This window comes from Peromyscus maniculatus, chromosome 1 (genome assembly GCF_049852395.1).
Source record: "Peromyscus maniculatus bairdii isolate BWxNUB_F1_BW_parent chromosome 1, HU_Pman_BW_mat_3.1, whole genome shotgun sequence".
NCBI classification, from domain to species: domain Eukaryota; kingdom Metazoa; phylum Chordata; class Mammalia; order Rodentia; family Cricetidae; genus Peromyscus; species Peromyscus maniculatus.
Window position 1 is genome coordinate 934,973 of NC_134852.1, and position 26,423 is coordinate 961,395.

The window sequence follows — 26,423 nt, forward strand, 5'->3', positions numbered from 1 at the left end:
TCTCGAAAAACAAAAAACAAAAAACAAACAAACAAAAAAAACAAGAGTACATACATATACAAATACACATACACATTCACATATACATACACATACACATACACATATAATTTTAGGATATACATAATATATAATGTATACGAATGCATACAAAATGTATATATCAACATATGTGTATATGTATATGTATAAAATTGTAATTTTTATTGAAATTCTGAATATGCAAACACATGGATCAGATTTCCATGCTTTCTCTTGGGTTCTTTTTACTTCTGTTTCCCCACTTTGACCAATTCCAATGTGTTAGATTGTCTTTATCTTAGTATATTTTTATTATTATCTCAAAGAACACTGATTGTTTTCCAATGAATGATAGAAATGGGGTGGTTTCAGATAGGAATGGATGTGAGGAGGAGCTTGGAAAAACAGAGGGAGGTGAAAAAATAATCAGGGGACATTATGTGAAAGAAAATCTATTTTCAATGAACAGGAAGACAAGGAAAACAAGTGTTGGACTATAGTGCTATGTAAAATTCAATTTAAAACATTAATTTAATTTCAATTATGTATCTATGCTTTTTGAGTGTGTTATTTTGTTCACATCTGTGTGTAGGTGTTCTCAGAAGCCAGAAGAGGGTATCTGATCCATTAGAGCTGCTGTGAATAGTTGGCAGTAAACTGCAAGATGTGTGGATTGTTTAGTGAACCCATCTCCTCTAAAAAGCCATACATGACTGTAAATGCTGAGATATCTCTCCATATTTCTCAATATTCCTTCTAGCTATTTAACAAAACATCTTTATGTATTTTAAGTTTTAGTCTTCTAACTCCCAGAACGCAACAGGATTTTTCTGTCTTCTTCTGCAAGGGGAAAATTAGTTTCATCATCTGAAAACATTCATTCAATCCACCACAAACTTTCTGTTTTCTCTTACATTCTGTGTCACACATTTACTCATATATTAAAAGAATTATTTTTTATTTCTATTTACTTTGCATTAGAGAAAGAAAACACATCTCACATGCACTAATATCAAAGAATCAGGTCTTATAAAATAAGAGGCTGAATGGAAGATTGTAGGCCACAGAAAAGTGGTATACATGGTATTTCTTGACATCATCTTTAGAAGAAACAATGAGAGTCAATAGCTAATGCATACATCTTGTATTACATGAGAATAGGTAGTTCTATACCAACATTAGAGTTATCAGTAACAATTTATGAAATGAATGTTCAGGAAGAAGTTTTCTCCCTTATCTTTTCAAGAGAATTTCTCTCTGGTTTAAACAAAATCATGTAGCACTTGGGGATAAAGATACATCCCAGCAGGCCCGCACTAGAGACCAAGATGGAGAAGACCTCCACAACAACCATGGCCTTGCCCTTGGTGCTATGGTACACAGGGAGAAAGGTGACCCAGACACTGCAGAACAACAGCATGCTGAAGGTCAGCAACTTGGATTCATTGAATTTGTCAGGGAGATTCCTGGCCAAGAAAGCCAAAATGAAGCTTCCTAAGGCAAGCGAGCCATGGTATCCCAAGATGCAGTAAAATGCATTAACTGAGCCCTTTTTGCACACAATGATGATTTGGCCATGCTCAGAGTGTGTATCAGTGTCAATAGAGGGAGGAGAAACTTGAAGCCAAATTGCACAGACAATAATTTGGATGAGGGTACAGATGCTTATGATGTAGTTGGGTGCTCCTGAGACCAGAAAGTATCTCACAAGGGAGGCTCTGTAATTATACTTCAATATTTTAGTAGCTGGACCTTGATAGTCAGCCTCAGGAGGAGAAATTGTCCAAATAAGGGAATAGACCCTGGTGGCTATCTTTAGGATTGTAGCCTCATTTCTATTGCTATAAAGTGAACCATGACCACAGTTGCTATGGGCCACAGGAATATATTATAGGAACTCAGCTGGTTATGGCAAAGCCACCACCTGAAGGGATCAAGGAATTCCTTCAGAGGAAGCCAAAGCATTTGGTGTTATTTGGCTTGTTATATACCAGCTGTCTTCTGTTATGAGAATCATGTGTGCTTTCAAATTTTTCCCAATTTATTTTTCCCTAAGTATTGCTAACAGTGTGAAATGATCACTCTTTGGACATATACAGTCAAGGTATCTGGAGAACATCCCCAGGAAAGGCTTTCTTCCCCCAAACCCATTCATTTCTTCCCTTTCAGCACTGGAATCACATATCCCCTTTAACCACACTGAAGGACTAGCAGGAACAACAGTCCAAACCACCACATAATAAGTCTCCTGAATTAAAGTAAAGTCCACACAGAGACACTGCCTAGGTCTGGTGGATCTTAAGTAATAGCGTCACACAAATTAGCTCAGACTCTCCTTTTTTTTACAGTCTTTCTAACTTAATAGACCTCTAACTCCTTACCTAATCACTTCTAGAAATATTTAGGTAACCTTGTGCACTGACAGCTATGCACAGTCAGAACCCCAGTTGAAGCCTCCCTGTAATTATTGTCATCTGAAGCATCTGGCCAGGTCCATCCACAGACCAAGGAAAGTACCTTATCAGAGATACCTCTGTACTCTCTAAGAACATACTTAAGCATCCAGACTAGCCATTTGAGAAGACCTGGAAGATGTGCCAAATAAGCTTAAATACCTACTTTCCCAAATCTTACCTCAAATTCCAGATCTCCCTTTAACTATCATCAGAGGCATCTAGCTGTACACAGGTTGCCTATCGACTAATAACACTTTCCCCCACCCTGCAGAAAAAAATGGCAGATAGCTTGGACAGATAGGAGCCACAGGAAAAAAAGAAGCAGTTTTATTTTCTCCCATTGACCTAGCAATTTATAGAATCTTAACATTTTTCTACCAATCACGTTTAAGATTATAGTTGAGCAATAAGATCCCTTTTCTTAGATATTACCTGAATTTAGGCTTTAGTTAATTCATTTCCCCATTAGTCACTTCCCTTTTGGGGTACAAATGATAATTAACAATTACTGTGCCCCCATATGATTCTTAACACCGCTCCATTTGACCCTGGAGGCCTGGAAGCCAAGGGACTACTGCTTGTACTTATACTGGGATGCCCAGGGCACAGAGGATGGAGAAGATTGGGAAGAATAAATAACTGGACTAAGAGCTTGGTGTACTGAGATTCTATTTCCCGAAAATAATTCTCACCATTCATAGATCTCTCTTCTGAGACCCTGAGATGAATAATATTAAGGCTAGTCCTTCTAATATTATACAAGACACAGTAGTTCTTATGAAGAAAAACCTTTTAATGAGTGGTTTATAGTTAAGAGGCTCAGTCCATTATCATAATGGTGGGCCATGTTGCTATTCAAGCAAACATAGTTCTGGAGAAGAAGCTGAGCATTTAACATATTTTAATCCATAGGCAACATAAAGAAAGCTGTCTCAGTGTGTATGGCTTAAGATTTTAAGGGGCCTTGAAGTCTGCATCCACAGTGACACACTTCCTCCAATAAGACTACATCTTCTCCAACAAGACCACACCTTCTGATTGGGCCAATTTCATTCAAACTATCACTGGAATCTAATGGATCTTAGCAAGGTAAAAGGAATGGGGGAGATGAGCAGGACTTGCTAGAACCATATTTGCCATAATCAGCCTCACTAGAGTTCTTTCAAGATCAGTAGGTTGTGTGTGTGTGTGTGTGTGTGTGTGTGTGTGTGTGTTTGTGTGTTTGTATATGTATATGTGTATCTACATGTAAAAGTAACAACAGAGCTCAAATATGAGAATGATTGGTTTATATGAGGAAGACAGGAGGATGATAATGAGAAAAGAATGTTACATAAGTATAATTTTATGTATTAAAATGTAAAAATTTAAATAAATAAATATGTCCTCAGTTGTGTCCTCATCTGGCATTAGGAATGCTTTAACCCTAAGTCTTGTTCATAAGAAGGAGTAACCATATCTTGAAGGTAGAAACCACTGTACATACTTATTTAAAAGCCTTACCTCTTGATTCCATCACCTTTGGGAATAGATAAGCACTTTTCTCCTTCACTGTCATTGTGAGACCCAGGCTATGTGAGTGTATTCAAGTGTGAAGTAGATATTGACATAATACCATGATCACAATAAAAGAACACTCAAGCAAGAGTGATAGCACAGAATGTTTGTTTTGAGGAATAGTACCCCATCCATAAGTTTTAATCTCTACTGTGGAAAGTTTATGAAACGAGACTATATTTGCTCTGAATCATCAAATAATTGAATAGATTGATTTCATGCTTCTAGGTTTTAAGTCTTTTTTTCTTGAAAAATGCATTTAGGGACCCATGTAATAGGTTAATTTGTTTAGTGGACTGGAAACTTGTCTCAGTTGTGAGGAGAATGTACCGCTCTTGGGGAAGAACTGTATTCAGTTCCAAGAACATATATTGGGTGTCTCACAACTGGCTGTAAATCTAACTACAAGGCATTGGATGACTCTCGCATGCACCTGCAATTGTGTACACATAACCACTCATCTCACATACATACAGAAAATGAAAGAAATAATTAAATTTTACTGTTGTTGTATTTAATGTTGTAAATACCCTTTACTCTTATATGTTTTTATATTTAAAACAGTTTCATTATAGTTTGTATAATTAAATTGGAGTATGTTGTATGTGTGATTGCATAGGGATCAGAACACAACCTCTAGGGGTTGGAAACCTCTTCCTGCTACATGGGTCCTAGGGATGAACTCATCATCAGCTTTAGTAGCAAGGGATATAATTTCTGAATCATCTTAATGGCCATAAATGTCCTTTAAAGTCTTTCATTATATAGGATGACAGGCAAAATGAGAAAAAACCTATATATCTGACATTTGTATAACCAACTCTAAACAAATAATCATTTGACAAATATGGACTGTGTACGTGACAACACCTTTTGAAATAATTGTGGCTAGTTGCTTTCATATGAAATCATTTTAATCTACTTTTTGACATTATTAATTGTGTACTGTATATAAACAAACTGAATATAAGACTCAATATTTTCTACATTATGTGCCAACACTTATCCATGATTCCCTAGATTTCAAATCACATTGAACCTTTGAAAAGGGGGCTCTTTGCATATTGCTTGAAATAGTCATCGCACAGAACATTTTCTTATAATTTTGCAAGTAATTATTTACATACACTCTTCATTAATCTTACAGGCGACTTAGATTTGGTTTCTAGTATCCACATGAAAGAGCTCAATGTATCTAATACATTAGTCTGTTCTCAATTGATTTCCTGAATGTTCATGGGACCTATAATCTTAAGTAAGGACACATACAGACATAGAAATAGAAAAAATAAATAAATATTAAATATTAAAGATTTATGATTGGAATGTAATCTACATGTAGTTCCAGAAAAGATTAGTCACTATTTAAGACATTGTGTAGAATTTCCTCACATTATAGTGTTATTATCAAACTGTTTCTTTGAGAAAAGATCATCTACCATGGATTTTCAGGGAGTCAAAGATGTATGTTATGGCATAACATGTTATTTAAAGTGACATTGTTAATTATCATAGTCCCATAAAAACTAACTTGGAAAAGTGATATGATTTATTTGTACAGTGGACTTTTAGAACCTTTGATCATGCCAGTGTGTTTGGGAGAAGATGATCTATATGAAGGATTTCTCAGAAGCAAACACTCACTTGTCTCATTAGCAACTTCATTTTCTGGGCAGGGGATGCAATCAAAACAGCACGCTGCCATTCCCTCCTGCAAGAATTTTCTGAATCCAGGACCACAGTCAGCACTGCACACAGAGGGTAGCATCTGAGGAAAATTAGATGCATAGTGATATCAGGAGTTTTACCTACTCCTTCCATAACTATATTATATTAGCATTTTTAAATATTGATAAGCTTATTGTAGATACACTAAATGAGTGACCACATTAAACTTAGTATATTTTGTAATGCCCAACAAGAAAATGTATGAAAACAATCTGATGTGAAGTTGAGTAGCTTCCCAATCTTAGAAATTTAGGGGAAAAATTGGTTGTTTGCTGTGGGCAAACACCATAGAGTGCAAAGTGATTTTTTTTTAGTTAATTTTCATCACCTTGACAGAAAGCCCATTGAAAAGTTAGAGAAAACCCTAACTAAAATATTTCTCTCAAAGAACTAGCTGCTGTCATATTATTTATGCATTTCATTAATGGGTAATTGTTGTAGCAGTGTCCAGTCCACTGTGGGCAGTGCTGTCTCTATAAGGGCTGTAGGAAAAACAAGCAGAGCAAAGCAGTAGACAATGTTCCTTCAGAGTTTAGTTGCAGTCTCCAGATTCTTGCCTTCTCCTCCCTTTACTGTAACCCATGAGCCTAATCAGTCCTTCCTCCTCAGTTTGCTGATGGTCAGTGTTTAATCACAGCAACAGTGTAGCAAGCTAGGATATATGGATATCTGAAACATGGGAAAAAGCTCTTCAAACCTCTGGCAGGAAACAAGAACTCCAGTAAATACCACCGAAAAGCATGAAAAACAGAGTGCAAAGAGAAAAACAGACAAATAGGCAGAGCCTGTTGTATTTGTGGTGAAGAAGTGCTGGGTTGGTATGTATTGAGGTTGAAGGTGGAATGTTTCCTGAGGTCAAAGTGTCTTACAAAGGCTGAAAGTATTTGGGGAACTGGAATAAAATTTAGATAGTTTAAAGTTAATTTAAGGATTTCTTAAAGTTTATAATACAAAAACTTTATATAATCAAAACCTGGTGATAGTGATCTATATACTGATTTATACAGCTGCTGATTATTGCATACTCACTTTGCATCCTTTGTTCAGTATTGAATTCTGTGTCAAAATCACAGTGTCTCCTATGCATGGCCTCTTTTACTTTCTACATAATATGATTACCTACAAATATTCCTTTTTTCTTGTGGTTTTCTTGAAACAGGATCTCAAAATGTATGCTGGTATACCTTAACTATGTGTATAGAGTAGGTTAACTTAGATCATACAGATATCTTCCTCTCCTGCCTCCCGAATGCTGAGATTAAATGTGTATGCTACCAGTGGGCACATTTCTTCCCTTATTTCTGTATTTCATATTTACCATTTCTTTTTGTACTTGCTAAGATTAAGGACAATTTTCAAGAAGAGTGTAGAAAATATATATGCTTGTCCAATTTCTTTTTATGGAATTATTTATTTTACTTAACAACCACAATTGCCTCTCCCTCCACTCATCATTCCTTTCCACACCTCCTTTCTACCACCCCATCCACTCCTCTGAAAGGGTAATGTCTCCTACAGGAGTCAACAATGAATGGCACACCAAGTTGAGGCAGGACCAAGTTTTTCCCCACTGCATCAAGGCTGAGTAATTAATCCCACCATAGGGAATAGGTTCCAAAAGGCAGCTTATGTACCAGGGACAGATCTTTGTCCCACTGCTAGGGGCTACAAACAGACTCAGCTACATAATTATCACCCACATTCAAGGGGCTTAGGTAGGTACCGTGGAAGCCCGCTGCTGTAGGCCGAGAGACACTAAGCTCTTACTATTCAGGTCAGCTTTCTCTGTGGGTTGCCCTGTCATTATCTTGACCACATTTGCTCAAATAATCCCTTTCCCCTCTATTCAACTGTACTCCTAGAATGTGGCCCATTGCTTAGCTTTGAAGCTCTACATCCACTTCCATAGTTATTGGATGAAGGTTCTATGAAAAAATTAGGGTAGTCACCAATCTGATTATAGGAGAAGGCCAGTTCAGGCACCCTCTTTAGGTGTCACAGCTGGAGTCATTCTTGGAAAATCATGGAAATTTCTCTGGCACCAGGTTTCTCCCTAACCCGGTAATGCCATAATGTCCCACTCTATCAAGATGTCTCTTTTATTGCTCTCTCTCTCCATCCCTCGCCAAATTGGACCATCCAAACCCCTCATGTCTCCATCCCCCATCCCCTGTCCTCTACCCCTAGGAGTTTACCCAGGAGATCTCATCAATTTCCCTTTCATAGCATGATCTGTGTGTCCCTCTTAAGGTCGTCCTTGTACCTTGCTTCTCTGGGGCTGTGGAGTGTAGCCTGGTTATCATTTTCTTTCCATTGAATATCCACTAATGAATGAGGACATACTGTGTTTGTGTATCAGGGTCTGAGTTACATTATTCTGGATGATGCCTCTCATCGAAAGAATGGATAAAGAAAAAGTGGTACATTTACACAATTGAGTATTACTCTGCAGCAAAAAAAATCATCCTTGTCCAATATCTGCTCATTTCTTTAGAGGGAGGGTCTCTATATGCAATTCTAGCTCATTTGGACTTGCTATGCATGCCAGAGTGGCCAAAAACTGGGAAGGTTCTACCTGCCTCTCCTTCTGAGAGTTTTGATTAGAGATATGCACCACCAAGAATAATTGGCCTCCCTGAAGATTTTAATGGAAATTCTTTCAGTTTCTCTCCCTGTAGTACTATATTGTCAATAGGATTGCCATTGAAAAAATTTAATGTGATCAGGTTGGAATAATAAAAAGAAAACCTTATTAATCAAGATATCCTCCTTCTATTTTGTCAGGTTTTGGTTTGTTTTAAATGTTAAATCTGAATTGATGCTGGACTTTGGTAAAAGCTTATCTGCACATATTTGGATAATCATATTGCCCTATGCTTGAGTCTATTTTTGTGCAGTGTTTACTTAGCAGATAGATCTGCATATGTAAACCATCCCTGATTCCCTGGAATGAAGTCATGTTTGTCACAGGGACAGACCATTCTGTTGTGTTGTTTAGTTACATTAGTCAGTGTTTAGTTGAGAATTTTTTCCATCCATATCCATCAATGTGTTTAGTCTGTCATTTTCTATTATGTTCCATTTCCTCAAAACCATTTCCCTCATATTTACAGAAAGGATCTTTCCATGCTTGTAAGCTCAGTTTGTTTTTGCAAACAGAAATGAATGTTCGTTTTTACAAAGCAAACTTGCCATTTCTGCATTATTGATAGAAAATGTGAGGATTGCTGGGCGGTGGTGGCGCACAGCTTTAATCCCAGCACTCAGGAGGCAGAGCCAGGCGGATCTCTGCGAGTTCGAGGCCAGCCTGGGCTACCAAGTGAGCTCCAGGAAAGGCGCAAAGCTACACAGAGAAACCCTGTCTCGAAAAAAAAAAAGAAAATGTGAGGATTAACATTGAATTGTTATTGAGAATTATTTACTAATTATTATCCATTTTGTTATTGCAATATTTGTTATAGATTACTAACAGTTGTTTTTCTATCTTTTTTTTCTTTTTCTTTTTCGTTTTTCAAGACAGGGTTTCTCTGTGTAGCTTTGCGCCTTTCCTGGAACTCACTTGGTAGCCCAGGTTGGCCTCGAACTCACAGATATCCGCCTGCCTCTGCCTCCCAAGTGCTGGGAATAAAGGCGTGCGCCACCACCGCCCAGCTCCCCTAACAGTTGTTTTTCTGTCTGGTATTCTAATCTTAGCTTTGCCTTCCATGACCAATTGTATTTATCATACTTTTTCGTGTGTATGAGTTCTTTATGTGTCTTCCTTAGAAATGTTAGCTTGGTTATGAATTCTTAAAACTTACATACATCATTGAACATTGGTCTGTCTCTGTATTAGTTAGGGTTCTTTAGAGTAACAGAAATTATAAAAATGAATCTTTCTATGTCTTTTTGTCTCCCTTACTATGTTCCTCTGACTTTCTCTATTCATGTATATATATATATATATATATATATATATATATATATATATATATATATATATATATATATACAGAAAATGTATTAGGATGTCTTTTAGGAAGTGGTCTAAATAATCTAACAATTGCTAGGTATATACCAAGTCCAGGGAAGGAGAAACTTCTCATTCCATGATAATGTATGTCTCAGTTGATCTTCATTAAACACTTAAGTCCTATAGATTATGGTTCTAATACCAGGGAATAAATGGACTAATTTAGCAAGCAGTCGAATAGCACAAGTTTCCTTTTTCTATGTCCTTATGTAGGCTTCCAGAAGAGGGTGTAGCCCAGATTAGAGATGAATTTTCTATATTAACTGATGTAATTTAAAGTTGTGTCTGCCCAACTTAAGATCCAGAAAATAAAATGTGTGATTTTATAAAAATATCAATTATAATCTACTATGGAGGTATCTTTGTGGATTTCTGTGGAACTCTCTAGCACTTTGCTTCTTCCTATTTTCATATGGTCTTCATTTATCATGGTCTCTTATTTCTTGTTCTCCCTCTCTGTTCTTGATCCAGCTGGGATCTCCTGCTCCTGTAAGCTCTCTTTCCCTTGAATTTTGCCCTTCATTACCCCTACTCACGTCCAGGTTTTTCATGTAGATCTCATCCATTTCTCTGTCATTGGGTGATCCCTGCGTCTTTCTTAGGGTCCTGTTTTCTAGGTAGTCTCCCTGTAGTTGTGAGTAGCAATGGTTGAGAGAAAGACTGAACTGACCTGCTGTGGTGATAGGATGGCCAAACATCCTAATTGTCGTGCTAGAAACCCCATCCAATGACTGAGGGAACCAGATTCAGAGACCTATGGCCAGGCCCCAGGTGGAGCTCTAGGAGTTCAATTGGCAAGAAAGAGAAGGGTTTGTATGAGAGAGAATTGTTGAAATCAAGGTTGGATAAAGCACAGGGACAAATGGCCAAATGAATGGAAACACATGAACTATGAACCAAGAGCTGAGGAGCCCCCAACTGGATCAGGCCCTCTGGATAAGCGAGACAGTTGATTAGCTTGATCTGTTTGGGAGGCATCAAGGCAGTGGGACCAGGACCTGTCCTCAGTGCATGTGCTGGCTGTTCGGAACCTGGGGCTTATGCAGGGACTCTTTGCTCAGCCTGGGAGGAGGGGACTGGACCTGCCTGGACTGAATCTACCAGGTTAAACTCAATCCTTGGGGGAGTCTTTGCCCTGGAGGAGATGGGAATGGCAGTGGGCTGGGAGGAAGGGGTGGTGGAGAGAGGAATCCGTGGCTGATATGTAAAATTAAATTAAATTGAAAAATAAAAAAATATAAAAATTTAAATTTAAACAATAAAAAAATATCAATTATAGGCATGATCCCTTTTCCTTCCTTCTTTCTTTTTTTTTTTTGGTTTTGTTTCACAGACATGATTACTCTTTGTATCCCTGGCTGTCCTGGAACTCAATTTGTAGATGAGGCTGGCCTGGAACTCAAAGATCCACCTTCCTCTGCCTTCTGAGTGCTGGGATTAAAGGCATGTACCACCATTACTCAATATAAGGCACGTCTTCCTATCTTAAAGATCTGGATAACAGCCAGGTGGTGGTGGTGCACGCCTTTAATCCCAGCACTCGGGAGGCAGAGCTAGGCAGATCTCTGTGGGCTACCAAGTGAGTCCCAGGAAAGGCACAAAGCTACACAGAGAAACCCTGTCTCAAAAAAACAACAACAACAAAAAATCTGGATAACAAGTGTATTTTCCTACTTGAAATTAATTTAAAAAAAGCCTCTCAAGTATGCCTTCTATTTTTGAGGTTTAATAAATTCCAGATGAGCTGGTTGGCAGTGGCGCACGCCTTTAATTCCAGCACTAAGGAGGCAGAGCCAGCAGAAATCTGTTGGTTTGAGGCTAGCCTGGACTACAGAGCAAGATCCATGACAGGCACCAAAGCTACACAGAGAAACCCTGTCTCAAAAAAATAATAATAATAAATTACAGATGTATTCAACTTTATACCTGTGAAGAGCCTCCTTTGACTATAAAGGATAACTTTCTTGAGTCTAGTAAGAGAGTTTGGCAGTTATATCTCTACCTACTTGAATTGCATCACTGATACTCTCCCCTTTTAAAAGAGTTCATGAAGGAATCTGCTGTTATCTAGAAGGGACCTTTCTAAGAAATGGGTTTCTCTGTCTGCAGCCTTCAGTTTCCTTTCTTTACTTTTATAATTCAAATTTTAAGTAAAATATGTCATGGGGAGGTATCTGATACATGTTTAGAAATTAAATGCCTCCTGTCTCTAGGTGTCCACATGTCTCCCTATATTTTGGAAAATTCCCATTGTATTTTACTGGATATACTGTTGATGTCTTGGTAAGTCCTTCTTCTTCTTGTCTGCTCATTGTAAATTTGATCCTTTAATCCTATCCCCCTGGTCCCATATATCTTTCACTTGTCCTTATTTTTACCTTTGTCACAGTTTCAGTTTTCTAATTCTTTTACCTTGTCTTCAAGTATGCTATATTATCTTCAACTTGAGATATTTTGTTAGTGAGAATTTTTACTAGAATTTTTTTATTTATTTTCTTTCCTTTACATATTTTAGTTTGAATTTTTTCATCATTTTATACCTTTTCAAACATGTTAGTCACATGCTCACTCAGTTCCTTATTGTATGCTGGTTTTTGTGATCTCATTGCATTCTCCTGGCGGTGATTTTTGTCCTGTTTGATATTCTGGAATACTGTTATAATCATTCTTTGGATTCTTTTTTTAGTATGTCTTTGAACATACTCACAATTAAGCCTATGACTCTGACATTTGGATTTGTATTGATTTGATTTCTTTATACTTTTGGTTTTTTTTCTGCATTGAAAATTTTATATCTGGGAGTAGAGCACTGCTTGCATTGTTCCTAATCGTCTATATGCCTCCAGCGGATGTCTTTTGTACTACTCAAGTGAGCTTGGTTAGAGCACACTTGAAATTTCATTGCTGCTCTCTGAATGGATAGAAAGTTCAGTTTTTCTGAACCTTCAGCTCATATGTCCTCTTCCCTGATAATAACTTTCCTTGTCATTCTGAAAAAGAATATTTTGTAGATTTTATATTATCTGGTATTCATGAAATACAACTTTGTTTCAAACTTGAGGACTTTTCTGAAGTTTGCACCTTTAAATTTCATGCTACTTTATTTATAGTCAGGGATTTGGAATTGGATACCATGAAACTACCTACATCAGAATTCATACCTATAATATACCTTAGACTTATAGGAGAATAAATCATTTATAAATTTTAAGAAGCCATTTATTTTTCTTCTACTACCTCCTCCCCATACACATAAGGAAATTAGATATACTCTTGTATGGATGAACTGTGAAAGAATTAGTGGGATCAAGAAACATTCCTTTAATGAGTAATTTCTTTTACACAGGACATGCTTCATGGCTGGAGAATTGGCTCAGTTGTCTATAACAATTCCTGACCAGATAAAAGGCCCAAGTTTGACTTTTAGCACCCACTGTGTGGCCCTTAACTCTTTCCAATTCCCATGGATCCAAATCATTGTTTTGACATTTATATGCACAAGGAGTACCAGTGTTGCAGAGGCATACAAGCAGACAAAACATCCATACTTATTTAAAAGGAAAAAGAAGGGAAAAAAGAACAAAGTTATCATTCATAGGGTATTTAAATGGGTTATGAAAATATTATCTTCATGTGTGATTAGAGATGTTGATCATTTAGGAACCTGTTGGTAAATTTCTCAAGGTGAATTATATAATAATAATGGTTTGCAAATGTTTACTTTAATCCTCCTTTCATTTAGCCTCAGTCTTTCAGCATCTATGTCAAATTTTCATCAGAAAAAAGGACAAGCACTGTGTAGTAATCAGAATGGCATCAAGAGGATATTGCTCACTTTACTGGAAATGATATAGTACAGTGGTAACAATGAATTTTCTTTTTATATTAAAAACCAGAAACATTTTCTGCAGGGAGAAAAATTCACTGTATGGGTAGCATGCATGTCTGAGACCTTCAAAGGATTAATAAAATGTCACATCAAAAACTGAAAAGAAAAAACATAAGGACGGATGTAGTCGGTAGCCATTCCAGCTTTGATCTGGAAGTTCCGACCCCCATTGAGACTTCAGCAACTGTCATGCCTACAAGGCAATGCCAAGGGAGGCACCTGGAGACCTGAGATCTGGATGGGCCAGCACTCACTCTGTTCCTGGAATCTTGGCGGTGGAGGTTGACCAAGCAGAGCTCCAGAGAACACCGCTAGACTGTGATACACCTTCCCCAGATGCCACAACCTACCTATCCCTTCATTTGTAAGTTACCCACTAAATAAATCTTCCTTTTAACTATGTGGAGTGGCCCTAATAATTTCACCAATAGAGGGAGGCTAGGAAGAGCTTCCTATTGTGATCGTATGTTTCATTTAACTACTTACAAGGCAGGAGATATGGGCCCACTTGTCTGTGTTACCACTGTGTATCAGAAATGATTGCAGTTAGGTCAGACCCACCTGTCTATTTCCTGTGGACCACTCTATCACATCTTCATATAAATGGAGCTGTTGACAATGTGGAAAATATGGACTAAATTCTCCTATCTTCACTTTAAGTCCAAATCCGTTTGGGAAATTCCAAACATGGAAAATGTCATATTCTGCCTGCTGGTATACTCTCTGGTTCATATTCACTTTTTCTCCAACAGGATTAGTGAAGTGAGTCTTCCTCAGAAAGGAGTGCAGCTGAAAGAGAGGAAGCATTCTATACTGTATGTGTGACCTTTCCTGAAGTCAGAAAATATACTGATTTCATTTTAAAAGCAATGTTTTTGAAGGTGTCCAGAGGAGAAATATAATAAAAGTAAGTGGACAAATAAAAGTATCATAACCTTCCTAGAATTTAAATTCTTTCAGAGGAAACTACCAAAAAGAAACACACATACATACAGATACCAAACACTGATATGAAAAATGCACACACACAGAGTGAGAGAGAGAGACATGGACACAGAGAGAGACTCACATCCATAGAGACATGTGTACATCACACAGCTACATACAATATACACATACTTATATATGCATGTCAGACACACACATGAAAATACAGTCATAGACAGGCACATGACCCCAAATAGATACACAGAAACAGAAACCTGCCAAGCACACAGTATCACACACAAATGCACACTTTTATAGACAAATACACACAAGGAGACATACACAGATTGAAACACCCACAGAGTGAGACATTCTCATAGACAAATTTATCCTCACATCCAAAGACAAATTGACAGACAAAGAGACAGACAGACACACATAAATACAGATACAAATATATGCAAGCAATATGCAAAACAGACAAATAGTCACATGCAGACACATATAATGTGAAACACACACAGGCAGTTATACACAGAAACAGACTCCCATACAGAAAGACACTGACATGAGACAAAATTACACAGTTTCACAGACAGATAGATATGCAGATATATGTGCAAGAAACACACACACACACACACACACACACACACACACACACATATATATCTCAACACAGATATATACACAGATACACAAAAACATACCCCCATCCACAATGAGAACAATCCATTCACACACATGTATACAAATGTAATTTATGAAATGAATCGTAGCACTGTTTCATGTGAAATTACTCTCAGAGTGTCAGAGAAGTTCTCCAGAGCCTACAGTGGGGCAGAATCTGTTTGAGAACACTTGTAAAATTCATCTGATACACTGATTACCATATATTTTACAATTAATGAAGTATATCTCTTCTTCTCATGGAGAGAATTGATAAGGAAGGACTGTTATATTTCCAATGATAGAGCAGGGGTGATGATATTCACATGCTCTGTAAGATAATCACTGATACTCCTTGATAAATTGTGTTTTACATTCCATTGTTTTGCATTAAGATTTATACCAACTTATATATTATATCCTTACCAGGAAAACATTTCAGAAGTATTTCTATTTTAGTAAATATTTATAATATGTATAAAGTAAATCAGGGCATCTGACAGACACTAAGGTGATGATACTGATGACACAACATTTCATCCAATAGAAGAAACACTACCTTCAAGCAGTTACCATAGTGTCCTTTCCCATCATCCACTTGTTGAAGAAGCATCTCATGGAGAGCATGGGCCACAGTGTACACAGCATTGTATATGTCATAACTGGCATCACTAAAAGCCATGTCGAAAGTCTGTCTCATTAGCCATTCCAATGAAGCATTGGATGAACAATTCTTCAGTGTCTCACACTTAGAAGCTGAGACTTCACAGTTAAAGCTCATCCATCCCAGTCTTGCAAGGTATTCATCTGAGTATTTGAGAGGATTCAGTGTCTGGACAAAAGTTTTAAAACCAGAAATCTCAGAATGGTGTTGTGCAAAAATTAGTGTCCCATGGGATGTGTCAAGTGTTAAGTCTCTCTTACTTGTAGTGACATCCCACTGTGAGGTGGTCACCCATATTCTCTGTATACCTAGAGATTCCCACATTCTAAAGCTCACAGCTAGAGTGCTGTCTGTGTCACCATAAATGATAACTACATTAGTAGATGATGTTATGATTTGGTTATAATACACTTCAACTCTTGACATGTATAAATCCATCTTGACTGGGATCAAGCTCACAAAGGCAAAACAGACTGTATTTTTTTCCATCTCTCTTCTCAAATGTGATAGAAGTTGGGAACCCTGATCATTGTCTGAGATGGCCAGTCCTATCCAGTTCCAATTGAAGTGAAGCATCAAAGAAACCATGGCCAGGGGTAGAGCTGTGTCCTTGGGGGCCATCTGATGCAGATAGGGAATTTTTTCATCATCACTCAGGATGGTATGGAAAGGTCCATAGGTAAGCTGGAGGACCTGGAACACAGGGGGCAGCATGAGGTAGCATGCACTCCTAAGAACTTGTAAACAAACTTTCAACAAAGAGTTCCATTAAATACTCTTAACTGTTACTTCTTTCCTCATCTCAGTTTCAGAAAAGGAAATGAAGCCCCATCAATTCTCTGAAAAGTACTCTTGACCACATTGTTTGACATAAGTGTGAGGCTAGTATTCTCCTCATACTCTTCTTAGCATCTGGGAGTGGTAACAACAGAGTCAGGATTTCTTGCAATCCCACACCACAAAAGTCTTACCTGTTGAGATCTGTAGGGGTCCAGGCATGTCCCAACCATGGCAGATATTTCCCAGATTGGTCCTGTCAGCATCACTATACACGTAGTGCCTTCATTACAATTATAATTAAGGTAAAAATCTTGATTTTTTCCAAATAAAGGCATGAGACTGTATAATTTTGACACAGTCTTACAAGCACCTTCAGAGAATTCAAATACTAATGACATATTTGGCAAAAGATCAGGGTTCCTATTGACTTCATCCAGGGAAAAAGCCAAGGCCAATGGAAAGTGTTTGTTTTCAGTTGGTGTTCTGGAAAAGGGTATGGTATTTATTATGGACAGAGATATACAGATAATCCTTTGTAGTCAATAGAAGGAGTATAATGAACTGGATGGTATTCACAACTACCCGCAAATACTGAAACAAATGTCCTGTGCTGTGACGTTGGAATGACATAAGAACCTGGAAGCTTAAAATAGCTTTTAGATGTCATGAGAGTGCATCTCCCATAAATGACATGAGCCATTGGCATCTTCCACAGACAGTAGTGTCAATTTCTGCTTTGGGAGTGCTTACTTAGCAGATAAAGACAAAGACACAGGCTTTACCCAAGCAGCAATCCTGATCATGTTTTCATTTTGGAATTATCAAGCAATAATGAAAATACATGTGACATGTGAACCAATGAGACTATGGCATGTTCTTATGATTTTAACTGACTTGGCCAATGCAGTCAAAAAATGTTTTATGAGCACACAATAGTTTGTACACTTGGGTCTTTTGCTTATAATTTTTTATAATCAGTGGGCAATCTAGTTAACATATACCCTCATATCCATTTTGTCTTGTTCTTTTGTTTTTATGGTTTATCTAATGCAGGTGTAAAATCTTTATTTAGAGAATTTTTTAAATAAATTTAAATACCAGAGATGTGTTTGGTAAAGTTATATGTCAGCATTCAACTGTATGTATGGACAGGACTAATGCTTACATAGGCCATAGTGGGGAATGAATTATATGCTTTTGAACGATACCTTACTCTATAGCACACTGACCTGAAATGTATAAGGATATACCTGCTCCAGATCCTGAGTGCAAAGATTAAGGGCATTTAGTACCTCCCCAGTATTGTTCATCTATTTTATGTTTTCACAGGCAAGTCAATATTCACACTTATTATATCTGATCAACATATTTTTTCTAGAAAACATCTCATGACTATCTTTCCTCTTACACTAAAATAAAATTCACATCCTACTGAAATTTGGATATGCCAGTAATAAATCATTATAAAATGGAAGACTATAAAGTGTAAAATGTATGAAAGATTGTTTATGAGGGTATGTTTTGTAATAAAAATGAGTAATATACAGTTGGGAGTGAACAATATCAACTTGTGTTTATGTTTATTGGAATAATAACTTATGTTTCTTTATAGTCATTTTCTATCATCTGACCATTACATATCAAACATATTCTTTCATTCTGAATGATTCAATCAGACTTAAAAATAGTCTCATTTCCACTTAGCAATTGTCCCACTGTGTTTTCGTTATGTATATAAATAAGATTTACCTGTACATTTTTAAAATAAAAATTATTTTAATGTTTCTTTATTACAACCCAGAAAAATATCATTAAAAATTTTGGTATCACACAATAGGAATTTGTGACCAAAACTTGTGAAGGTCAAACACTAATTCCTGCACATGAAACATTCAGAAACTCAAGACCTCAGCCATTAGAGTGGCCCATTCTTCAGTTGAATGGCATCTAGGTTGTTTTCAGGTTCTGACTATTACAAACATAACTGTGAAAGTGCTCTTGTGGTATGATTGAGCATTACTTGGGTATATGACCAAGAGTGGTATAGCTGGATCTTGAGGGAGATAGATTCCCAATTTTCTAAGAAAGTGCCATATTGATTTCCAAAGTGGTTGTACAAGCTTGCATTCCCACCAGCAGTGGAGGAGAGTTCCCCTAGTTCCATATCCTCTCCAGCATAAAGTGTCTTCAGTGTTTTTGATCTTAGCCATTCTGACAGGTATAAGGTGGTATTTCAGAGTTGTTTTGATTTGCATTTCCCTGATGATTAGGGATGTTGAACAATTCCTTAAATGTTTTTCAGACATTTGAGTTTCCTCTGTTGAGAATTCTCTGTTTAGTTCTAAAGCCCATTTCTCAACTGGACTGTTGGTTGTTTTGATGTCTAATTTCTTGAGTTCCTTATATATTCTGGATATCAGTCCTCTGTCAGATGTGGGGTTGATGAAGATCTTTTCCCATTCTGTAGGCTGTCCTTTGCCTTGTTGACCATATCCTTTGCTCTACAAAAGCTTCTCAGTTTCAAGTGGTCCCATTGATTGATTGTTTCTCTCAGTGTCTGTGCTACTGGTGTTATATTTAGGAAGTGATCTCCTATGGCAATGCGATCAAGACTCCTTCCTACTTTCGCTTCTAGTAGGTTCAGAGTAGTTGGATTTATGTTGAGGTCCTTAATCCACTTGGACTTAAGTTTTGTGCATGGTGACAGATATGGATCTATTTGCAGCCTTCTACAAGTTGATATCCAGTGATGCCAGCACCATTTGTTGAAGATGCTTTTTTTTTTCCATTGTACATGTTTGGCTTATATGTTCATAGGTGTGTGGGTTAATGTCAGGGTCTCCAATTGAATTCCAATGGTCCACATGTCGGTTCTTATGCCAATACCAATCTGTTTTTATTACTGTAGCACTATAGTAGAGCTTGAAGTCAGGGGTTGTGATGCCTCCAGATGTTGTTTTATTGTACAGGATTCTTTTGGCTATCCTGGGTTTTTTGTTTTTCCATATGAAGTTGAGTATTATTCTTTCCAGGTCTGTGAAGAATTATGTTGGTATTTTCATGGGGATTGCATTGAATCTGTAGATTGCTTTTGGTACAATTGCCATTATTACTATGTTAGTTCTGCCTATCCATGAGCATGGGAGATCTTTCCATTTTCTGACATCTTCTTCAATTTATTTTTTCAGAGACTTAAATTTCTTGTCATATAGGTCCTTCACTTGCTTGGTTAGAGTTACTCCAAGGTATTTTATGTCATTTGTTGCTATTGTAAAGGGTGATGTATCTCTGATTTCCTTCTCAGCTTCGTTGTCCCAGGAAGAATAGATGCCAGGAAATTACAAAAGTGAGAAGTGAAATTAATAAAATAGAAACTAAGAGAACAATACAAAAAATTAATGAAACAAAGAGCTGGTTCTTTGAGAAAATCAACAAGATAGACAAGCCCTTATCCAAACTAACCAAAAGACAGAGAGAGAGAATTCAAATCAACAAAATCAGAAATGAAAAGAGGGAAATAACAACAGACATTGAGGAAATCCAGAGAATTAGCAGGTCATATTTCAAAACTTCTACTCTACAAAACTGGAAAACCTAAAAGAAATGGATAATTTTCTGGATAGGTACCACATACCTAAGTTAAATCAAGACCAGATAAACTATTTAAATAGTCCAATAATCCCTAAGGAAATAGAAACAGTCATTAAAAGTCTCCCAACCATAAAAAGCCCAGGACCAGATAGTTTCAGTGCAGAATTCTACCAGATCTTCAAAGAAGAGTTAATACCAATACTCTCTAAATTGTTTCACATAATAGAAACAGAAGAAACATTACCAAACTCCTTCTCTGAGTCTACAATTACCCTGATTCCTAAACCAAACAAGGATACAACAAAGAAAGAGAACTACAGACCGAGTTCCCTCATGAACATTGATGCAAAATTAGTCAATAAAATACTGGCAACAGACAGCCTCACTTTTCATAGAATGCAAATAAATCATTTACACTCTATTATTTCCTTATTTACTAAATAAAGAGCAAAGAACTGGACTTTGAAATTAAAGACCAGGCTTTGTACATGTATGTAAGTGAAGCACAGAGGGATAGGAAAACATGATGTTCATAATGAACATGTCTCCTACTTCCATTCTCGATGAGGCTTCAGAAGACATAATGGAACCACATTCAGAATGTCTGAAATAGTAAGTGTATATCTATGTGAAAATTCTCTGCAGCTAAGTGTGCCACAAATATTAGTTGTCCTATCACATGCATTAGGACCTACACATTAATGGAGGGACCATCAGCTGAATCTACTCTAGGGCTGTTTACATGTATCCTGCTAGAATGATACTAATTGAAACAGAATTGTGGTCCATTTGATTAGGCATCACCTGCTACTGTGCTACAGAAACTTTGAAGAGGAGGGCTGTATGTGATAGAACAAGGTAGAGTCCTTTCTTAACTCAGCTTCCAGCCTTGTAAGTTGGAGTTGTAACTGAGGGAAAAACAGAAAACACTCTGGACAAAATAAAATTAGAAAAATAGCAATGAGTCTCTAAAATAATTTTGGGTGTTTGTTCATGTGCAGGATAGGAAATTGAGGCAAAAGATTCAAAGCTTTTCTCTGATTCTCATCTTCTATCCCTCATGAAATAAAACATTGTTGAAACTCCCTTTTTCCATTGGCCACTGCACTGCTGCAAAGGAGAAGACACAACCTGTTACCAAGTCTCCATCCTTGTCTTCATTCTGATTTCTTCTCCAGGAGCATCTGGGATGAATGAAACTGGACACAAGAAGTGGAATGCTCACAGTCAAGAAGAGGAAAGTCAAAGTGAACATATTTGTCCAGTTGTATGCCTGAGCACTGTCACTTGTGACCAGCCATGCAGATAAGCACATCAAATGGGCAGCCATGTATCTCCATCTGCTTTCATTTCTGTGGATGGAGAGGAGACACCTGTGCATTTATGATGCTTTTTGTTTTTTTCTGCTGTTTCCTCACTCCTTGAACAATCTCTGACACTTTCTTCTCTGTGGCTCTGCATCTGATGTCTGCAGTCCATGGGATTATATTTGGTTGATAAATATATATGAGGAGAGTTAAGGTAGTTTCATGACATGGCTCATCTTTGTGGAAATTAATGCCCCTGGCAGGATGCAATCTTGAGAAAATTAGGGACCATGACTGCCTCATCAACCCATCATACCATTAATGGTAATGTCTTTAGATGGGTTGTCAGGGAATTTAATAGATGATCCACAGTAAGGCATGCACTATTAGTTCAGAAGGATTAAAAAGTCAGAATTCATAGTTACACACTGGGCATTGTATCACAAAGTTATTGTCAGGGTAAAGCAGCTTCATATTTGGGGCAATTGAGTTCCACACAACTTGTACAATGGGGCCTATGCTACAAAAATGACAGGTACAGAATATTTACCAAATCCCGTGTTTCTACTCTCTTGATAACCAGTGATCAGGCCACATTGAGAAATTTCCTAAATTCTGCTGTTCCAAAACTATCCAGCTCATCAAAGAATCACAGTTCATTTTTACATTAAATGTGATTTTTAAATATTCAACAAGACCCAGAGAGAACACCAAACCACATTTAATATACTATATAAGACATATCACTTCTCCTACTCCCCATCAAACATTATTAATGAAAAGACAAGCTCAATATTTGATTTCTAAAACATGATATTCCTTCCTGACTTGTGTCTCACAGATCAATACTTTGCGATAACCCATTTATTTTTCTTTATCTTTGATTTCCTACATTGTTTTTGCCTACTTTACAATCTAGTCGTGGCTGCAAAGATTATTTTTACTATCTGATGAGCAAATAGAAACTGGGATGTGACCTCCTTATACCATTTCCTAGTCTTCTACTTAGTTTGTATTCTAGAACACATATTGCCCGGGTGAGAGTGTTCTGATGAGCATGGAATGATGAGCCTCTTTCAGTGCACATGGACTGCAGAGAAACTAGGAATACATGGGCCAAGTCTTTGCTGTGTGTGGTGATATGTCTTCTTTAGTACTTGAGATTAGGCAAATGGGACTACTAGCCTCTTATAAATTTTTGTGTACATTTAAAGAGAAATATTTAAAATGTACATGACCTCTGGTCCTGTGATGATCTATACTGGGGGCCTAATATGTGGATATAGAATGTAAAAGGAAGATTCTTTCTTATGAAGACAGAGCAAATTTACCTTTCTTAGAGAGTACAAATCACAATTCTAGTGGTCCAGATTCAGGATTGTTTCCAATTTTGTTTTGGGTGTAATAATGATTTTTAATTAACATACATCATAAATGCTTTTATTATGGTAATTAACACATGTATAGCATTTCATTTGTTGGTATTTGCCCCTCTGTCACCCATATATATTGCTCAGGAAAATACTGATTCCATTTCTTAGTTAGAACACCTTTATTTTTACTTCATGATATTTGTTCTTGTTTAATTTATGAGACGTGTAATGTTTTCGTCATACTTACTTCACATGTGAAGTAAGTCCTAATTCTTTTAGGCCTTCTCACATAATACCTTTCCTACTTTCTTCATATGAAAAAATGTGTATATGTGTATTTATGCACACCCAAAAAGAGAGGCATACTGTGAAATCTAGAATCTGTGAAAAATCTTAATTTCCAGATTTTGTCCTTTTAGTTAACATGACATCCTACTCCATCCCCAATACCTGCTAATGACATCTTCTACTTATTTCAGATTGGAGGAAAACTCCACTATGTGTATATAAATCCTGTGAGACTTTCATCTGAATTTGCACATGCCTAAGTGCATTCTGTACCCAGTAATCATATTTGTTAATCTTCATCACTGGTTTAATCGTTTGACTTGCATACAAGCTATTTATTTAAAGTTCTCTAAAATCAATGTATATGGTATAGTTAAAAAAAATCACTTGGCCAAATGGTAGTGGCACCCTCCTTAAAGCCAGCCCTCTGGAGGCAGAGACAAGTTTATGTCTGTGAGTTCAAGGCCAGCCTGTTCTACAGAGTGAGTTTCAGGACAGACAGGACTGTTACACAATGAAACCCTCTCTCAAAATGGCAAAAAGAAATCACTGTGTGTATATTTAATTGTGGTAGTTAATGAAATGAAACTTTCAAATTTCTATAAATGAATTGGAAATAGCAATCATGAATCTTTGTTTATATGAAATAAAAACAAAATTTTATAGGAAGTATTTTATTTATTTCATCTTATGTTTAGGGGCATCAAGGTTGATTCCTTATCTTCTGTATTCTGAATAATGCTGAAATAAACATGGGCAGACAAGTGTCTATATGCTATGCAGATTTATCTACTTTCAGAAAGTTCCATAGAGGGTGTAGATGGACCTCAAGATATTGCTGCATTTACTGACAGAATTAGATGTATGTACTTACCACAATGAGGACCTTAGTTTCTACTCATTCTAAAAACAAAAAACATGCTCATTAATTTTTTTTGTTTTGTTTTCTGAGAAAGGGTTTCTCTGCGTAGCTTTGTGCCTTTCCTGGAACTCACTCTGTGAACAAGGCTGGCCTGGAACTCACAGAGATTCACCTGACTCTGCCTCCCGAGTGCTGGGATTAAAGGTGTGCACCACCACTGCCTGGCTTGGTCTTATTTCAACTATTCATTCTCACTGTAAAGTGGAACATCTTAACTGTGGTTTTCCATCATTATAGCTAAAATATTTAAATGTAATTTCACACTAATGTTGTCATATATAATTTTAAAAAGGGAAGTAAAATATACGGGTTTTAAATAAGTCAGCATTACTAAATTTTACTGTTGGCCATGTACTTGTAAACTACATTCATCATGTTTTGGCAGGTCCCTTACATCCATATCATGTTCAGGACTTTTATGATTAAATTGTGTTGGGTTTTGTCATCTAATGTTTTTACTTTTTTCATGTTGATGCTATTTTATTTATTTTAAAGATAAATATGATTATATATTTTTTTCTCTTCACCTCTGGGATAACATTACTTTCTATTTGCAAGAGACTTTAGGTGTGTTGTAAAGTTGTTAGTTTGAATTCTCTCCAGTATTTTTATGTAGGCAATTAGTGCTATGAACTTTCCTCTTAGTACCACTGTTTTCTTGAGTCCCACAATTATGGGTATGCAGTATATTCATTTTGACTGAAGTCTAGGATGTCATATTTTTTATTTTTCCCAATGTACTTTTCATTCACTAGAGAGTTATTCAGTTTCCATGAATTTGTGAGAATTCTGTTGCTGTTGTTTATATCTTGCTTTAATTCATGATGGTCTGATATGACACAGAAAGTTATTTCAATTTTCCTCTAGCTGTTGAGACTTGCTTTGTTTCTGAGAATGCAGTTAATTTTTGAGAAAGTACCATGATGTGCATAGAATGTATATTCTTTTGTGTTTTGGTGCAATGTTCTACAAATATCTGTTAGGGCCATTTCATTTACAACATTAGTTAAGTTTTTGTCTGGATGACCTATCTATTGGTGAGAATGGGTAATTAATTCTCCCACTATCAATGTGTGTGTTCAATATATGATTTAAGCAGTATTGGTGTTCCTCTGATGAACTTTGGCGACCTTGTCTTGGGGGCATAGATGTAAAAAATTGAAATATCCTTTCTGTGGATTTTTTCTTTGATGAGTATGCAGTGGCCTTCCTAACACTTTTGACTAGTTTTGATTTGAAGTCTTTTTTGTCAAATATTAAAATGTCTACACAACCTTGCTTCTTAGGTGCATTTACTTGAAATAAATTAATCCAACAATTTATCCAGAGGTAATGACTACCCTTGATGTTGTGGTGTGTTTCTTATATGCAGTAAAAGAATGAATTCTGTTTTTCCATCCATTCTGTCAGTGTGTCTTTTTATTAGTGAATTGAGACCATTGATAGTGAGAGATATCAATGGCCAATGGTTGTTGATTCCTGATATTTTTGTTGGTGCTGTGTGTGTGTGTGTGTGTGTGTGTGTTTCTCTTACTTTATTTCTTGTTTGAGATTATTTATACCTTGTGTTTTCATGGACATAATTACATACTATGGTTGGTGGTTTTATCCTAGAAACTTCTTTCTGCCTCTATTTGTAGATACATATTATTTATATTTTGAATTATCGTGGAATATCTTATGTTCTCCATCTATAGCAATTGAATCCCTTGCTGGATTTAGTAGCCTGACCTACCCTCTCTAGTCTCTTAGAGTCCACAGCACATCGGTGTTGGCCTTTCTAACTTTTAGAGTCTCCCTTTGCAAGTCAGTATTGTCTGTATATGTTATTTGGTATTTTCCCTTTTTGCTTTTAATATGCTTTCTTTGTTTTGTATGTTTGGCCTTTTGATTGTTATCTTATAATAATAAGATAATATTAGGAAAGTTTCTCTTCTGGATCTAATATTAGTTTTCTCTATGCTTCTTGTACTTTAGAGGCATCTCCTATTGTAGGTTAAAATTTTCTTCTGATTTTGTTGGAAATTTTTTTTTGGCCTTTACTCTGTTGATTTTTTTTTTACATTTATATTGGTTTTTCTATAGTGTCCCAAATTTACTCACTGTTTTAGTTGGTAATTTTTTCAGATATAATATTTTCTTTGACCAGTGTTTTCATTTCTTCTACCATATCTTAAATGCCTAAGATGCTATTTTCCATTTCTTCATTTATTTTGTAAAATCTTGAATCTATAGTTCC

At 36.6% G+C, this 26,423-nt stretch overlaps 1 protein-coding gene and 1 pseudogene across 1 annotated transcript; one reads left to right on the top strand and one right to left on the bottom strand.

Moving 5' to 3' along the window:
* The window catches only part of LOC121826140 (vomeronasal type-2 receptor 116-like), a 478,502-nt pseudogene that overhangs the window by 163,298 nt on the left and 288,781 nt on the right, over window positions 1-26,423 (top strand).
* LOC143274436 (vomeronasal type-2 receptor 116-like) lies at window positions 1,175-16,933 on the bottom strand. The gene is made up of 5 exons (XM_076577617.1): window positions 16,895-16,933; window positions 15,819-16,616; window positions 14,225-14,452; window positions 5,679-5,802; window positions 1,175-1,773 (listed from the first exon to the last, which is right to left on the bottom strand). The coding sequence occupies exons 1-5, from the start codon at window positions 16,931-16,933 to the stop codon at window positions 1,235-1,237; spliced, it is 1,728 nt and encodes a 575-aa protein (XP_076433732.1). The 3' UTR covers window positions 1,175-1,234.

Coding starts and splice junctions, on each gene's coding strand:
- LOC143274436 (XM_076577617.1), bottom strand. CDS start 16,933: ATGGTTGGGACATGCCTGGACCCCTACAGATCTCAACAG. Junction 16,617..16,894: donor ACCCCTACAGATCTCAACAG/GTAAGACTTTTG, acceptor CCTGTGTTCCAG/GTCCTCCAGCTTACCTATGG. Junction 14,453..15,818: donor ACTATGGTAACTGCTTGAAG/GTAGTGTTTCTT, acceptor CCTCTCTTTCAG/CTGCACTCCTTTCTGAGGAA.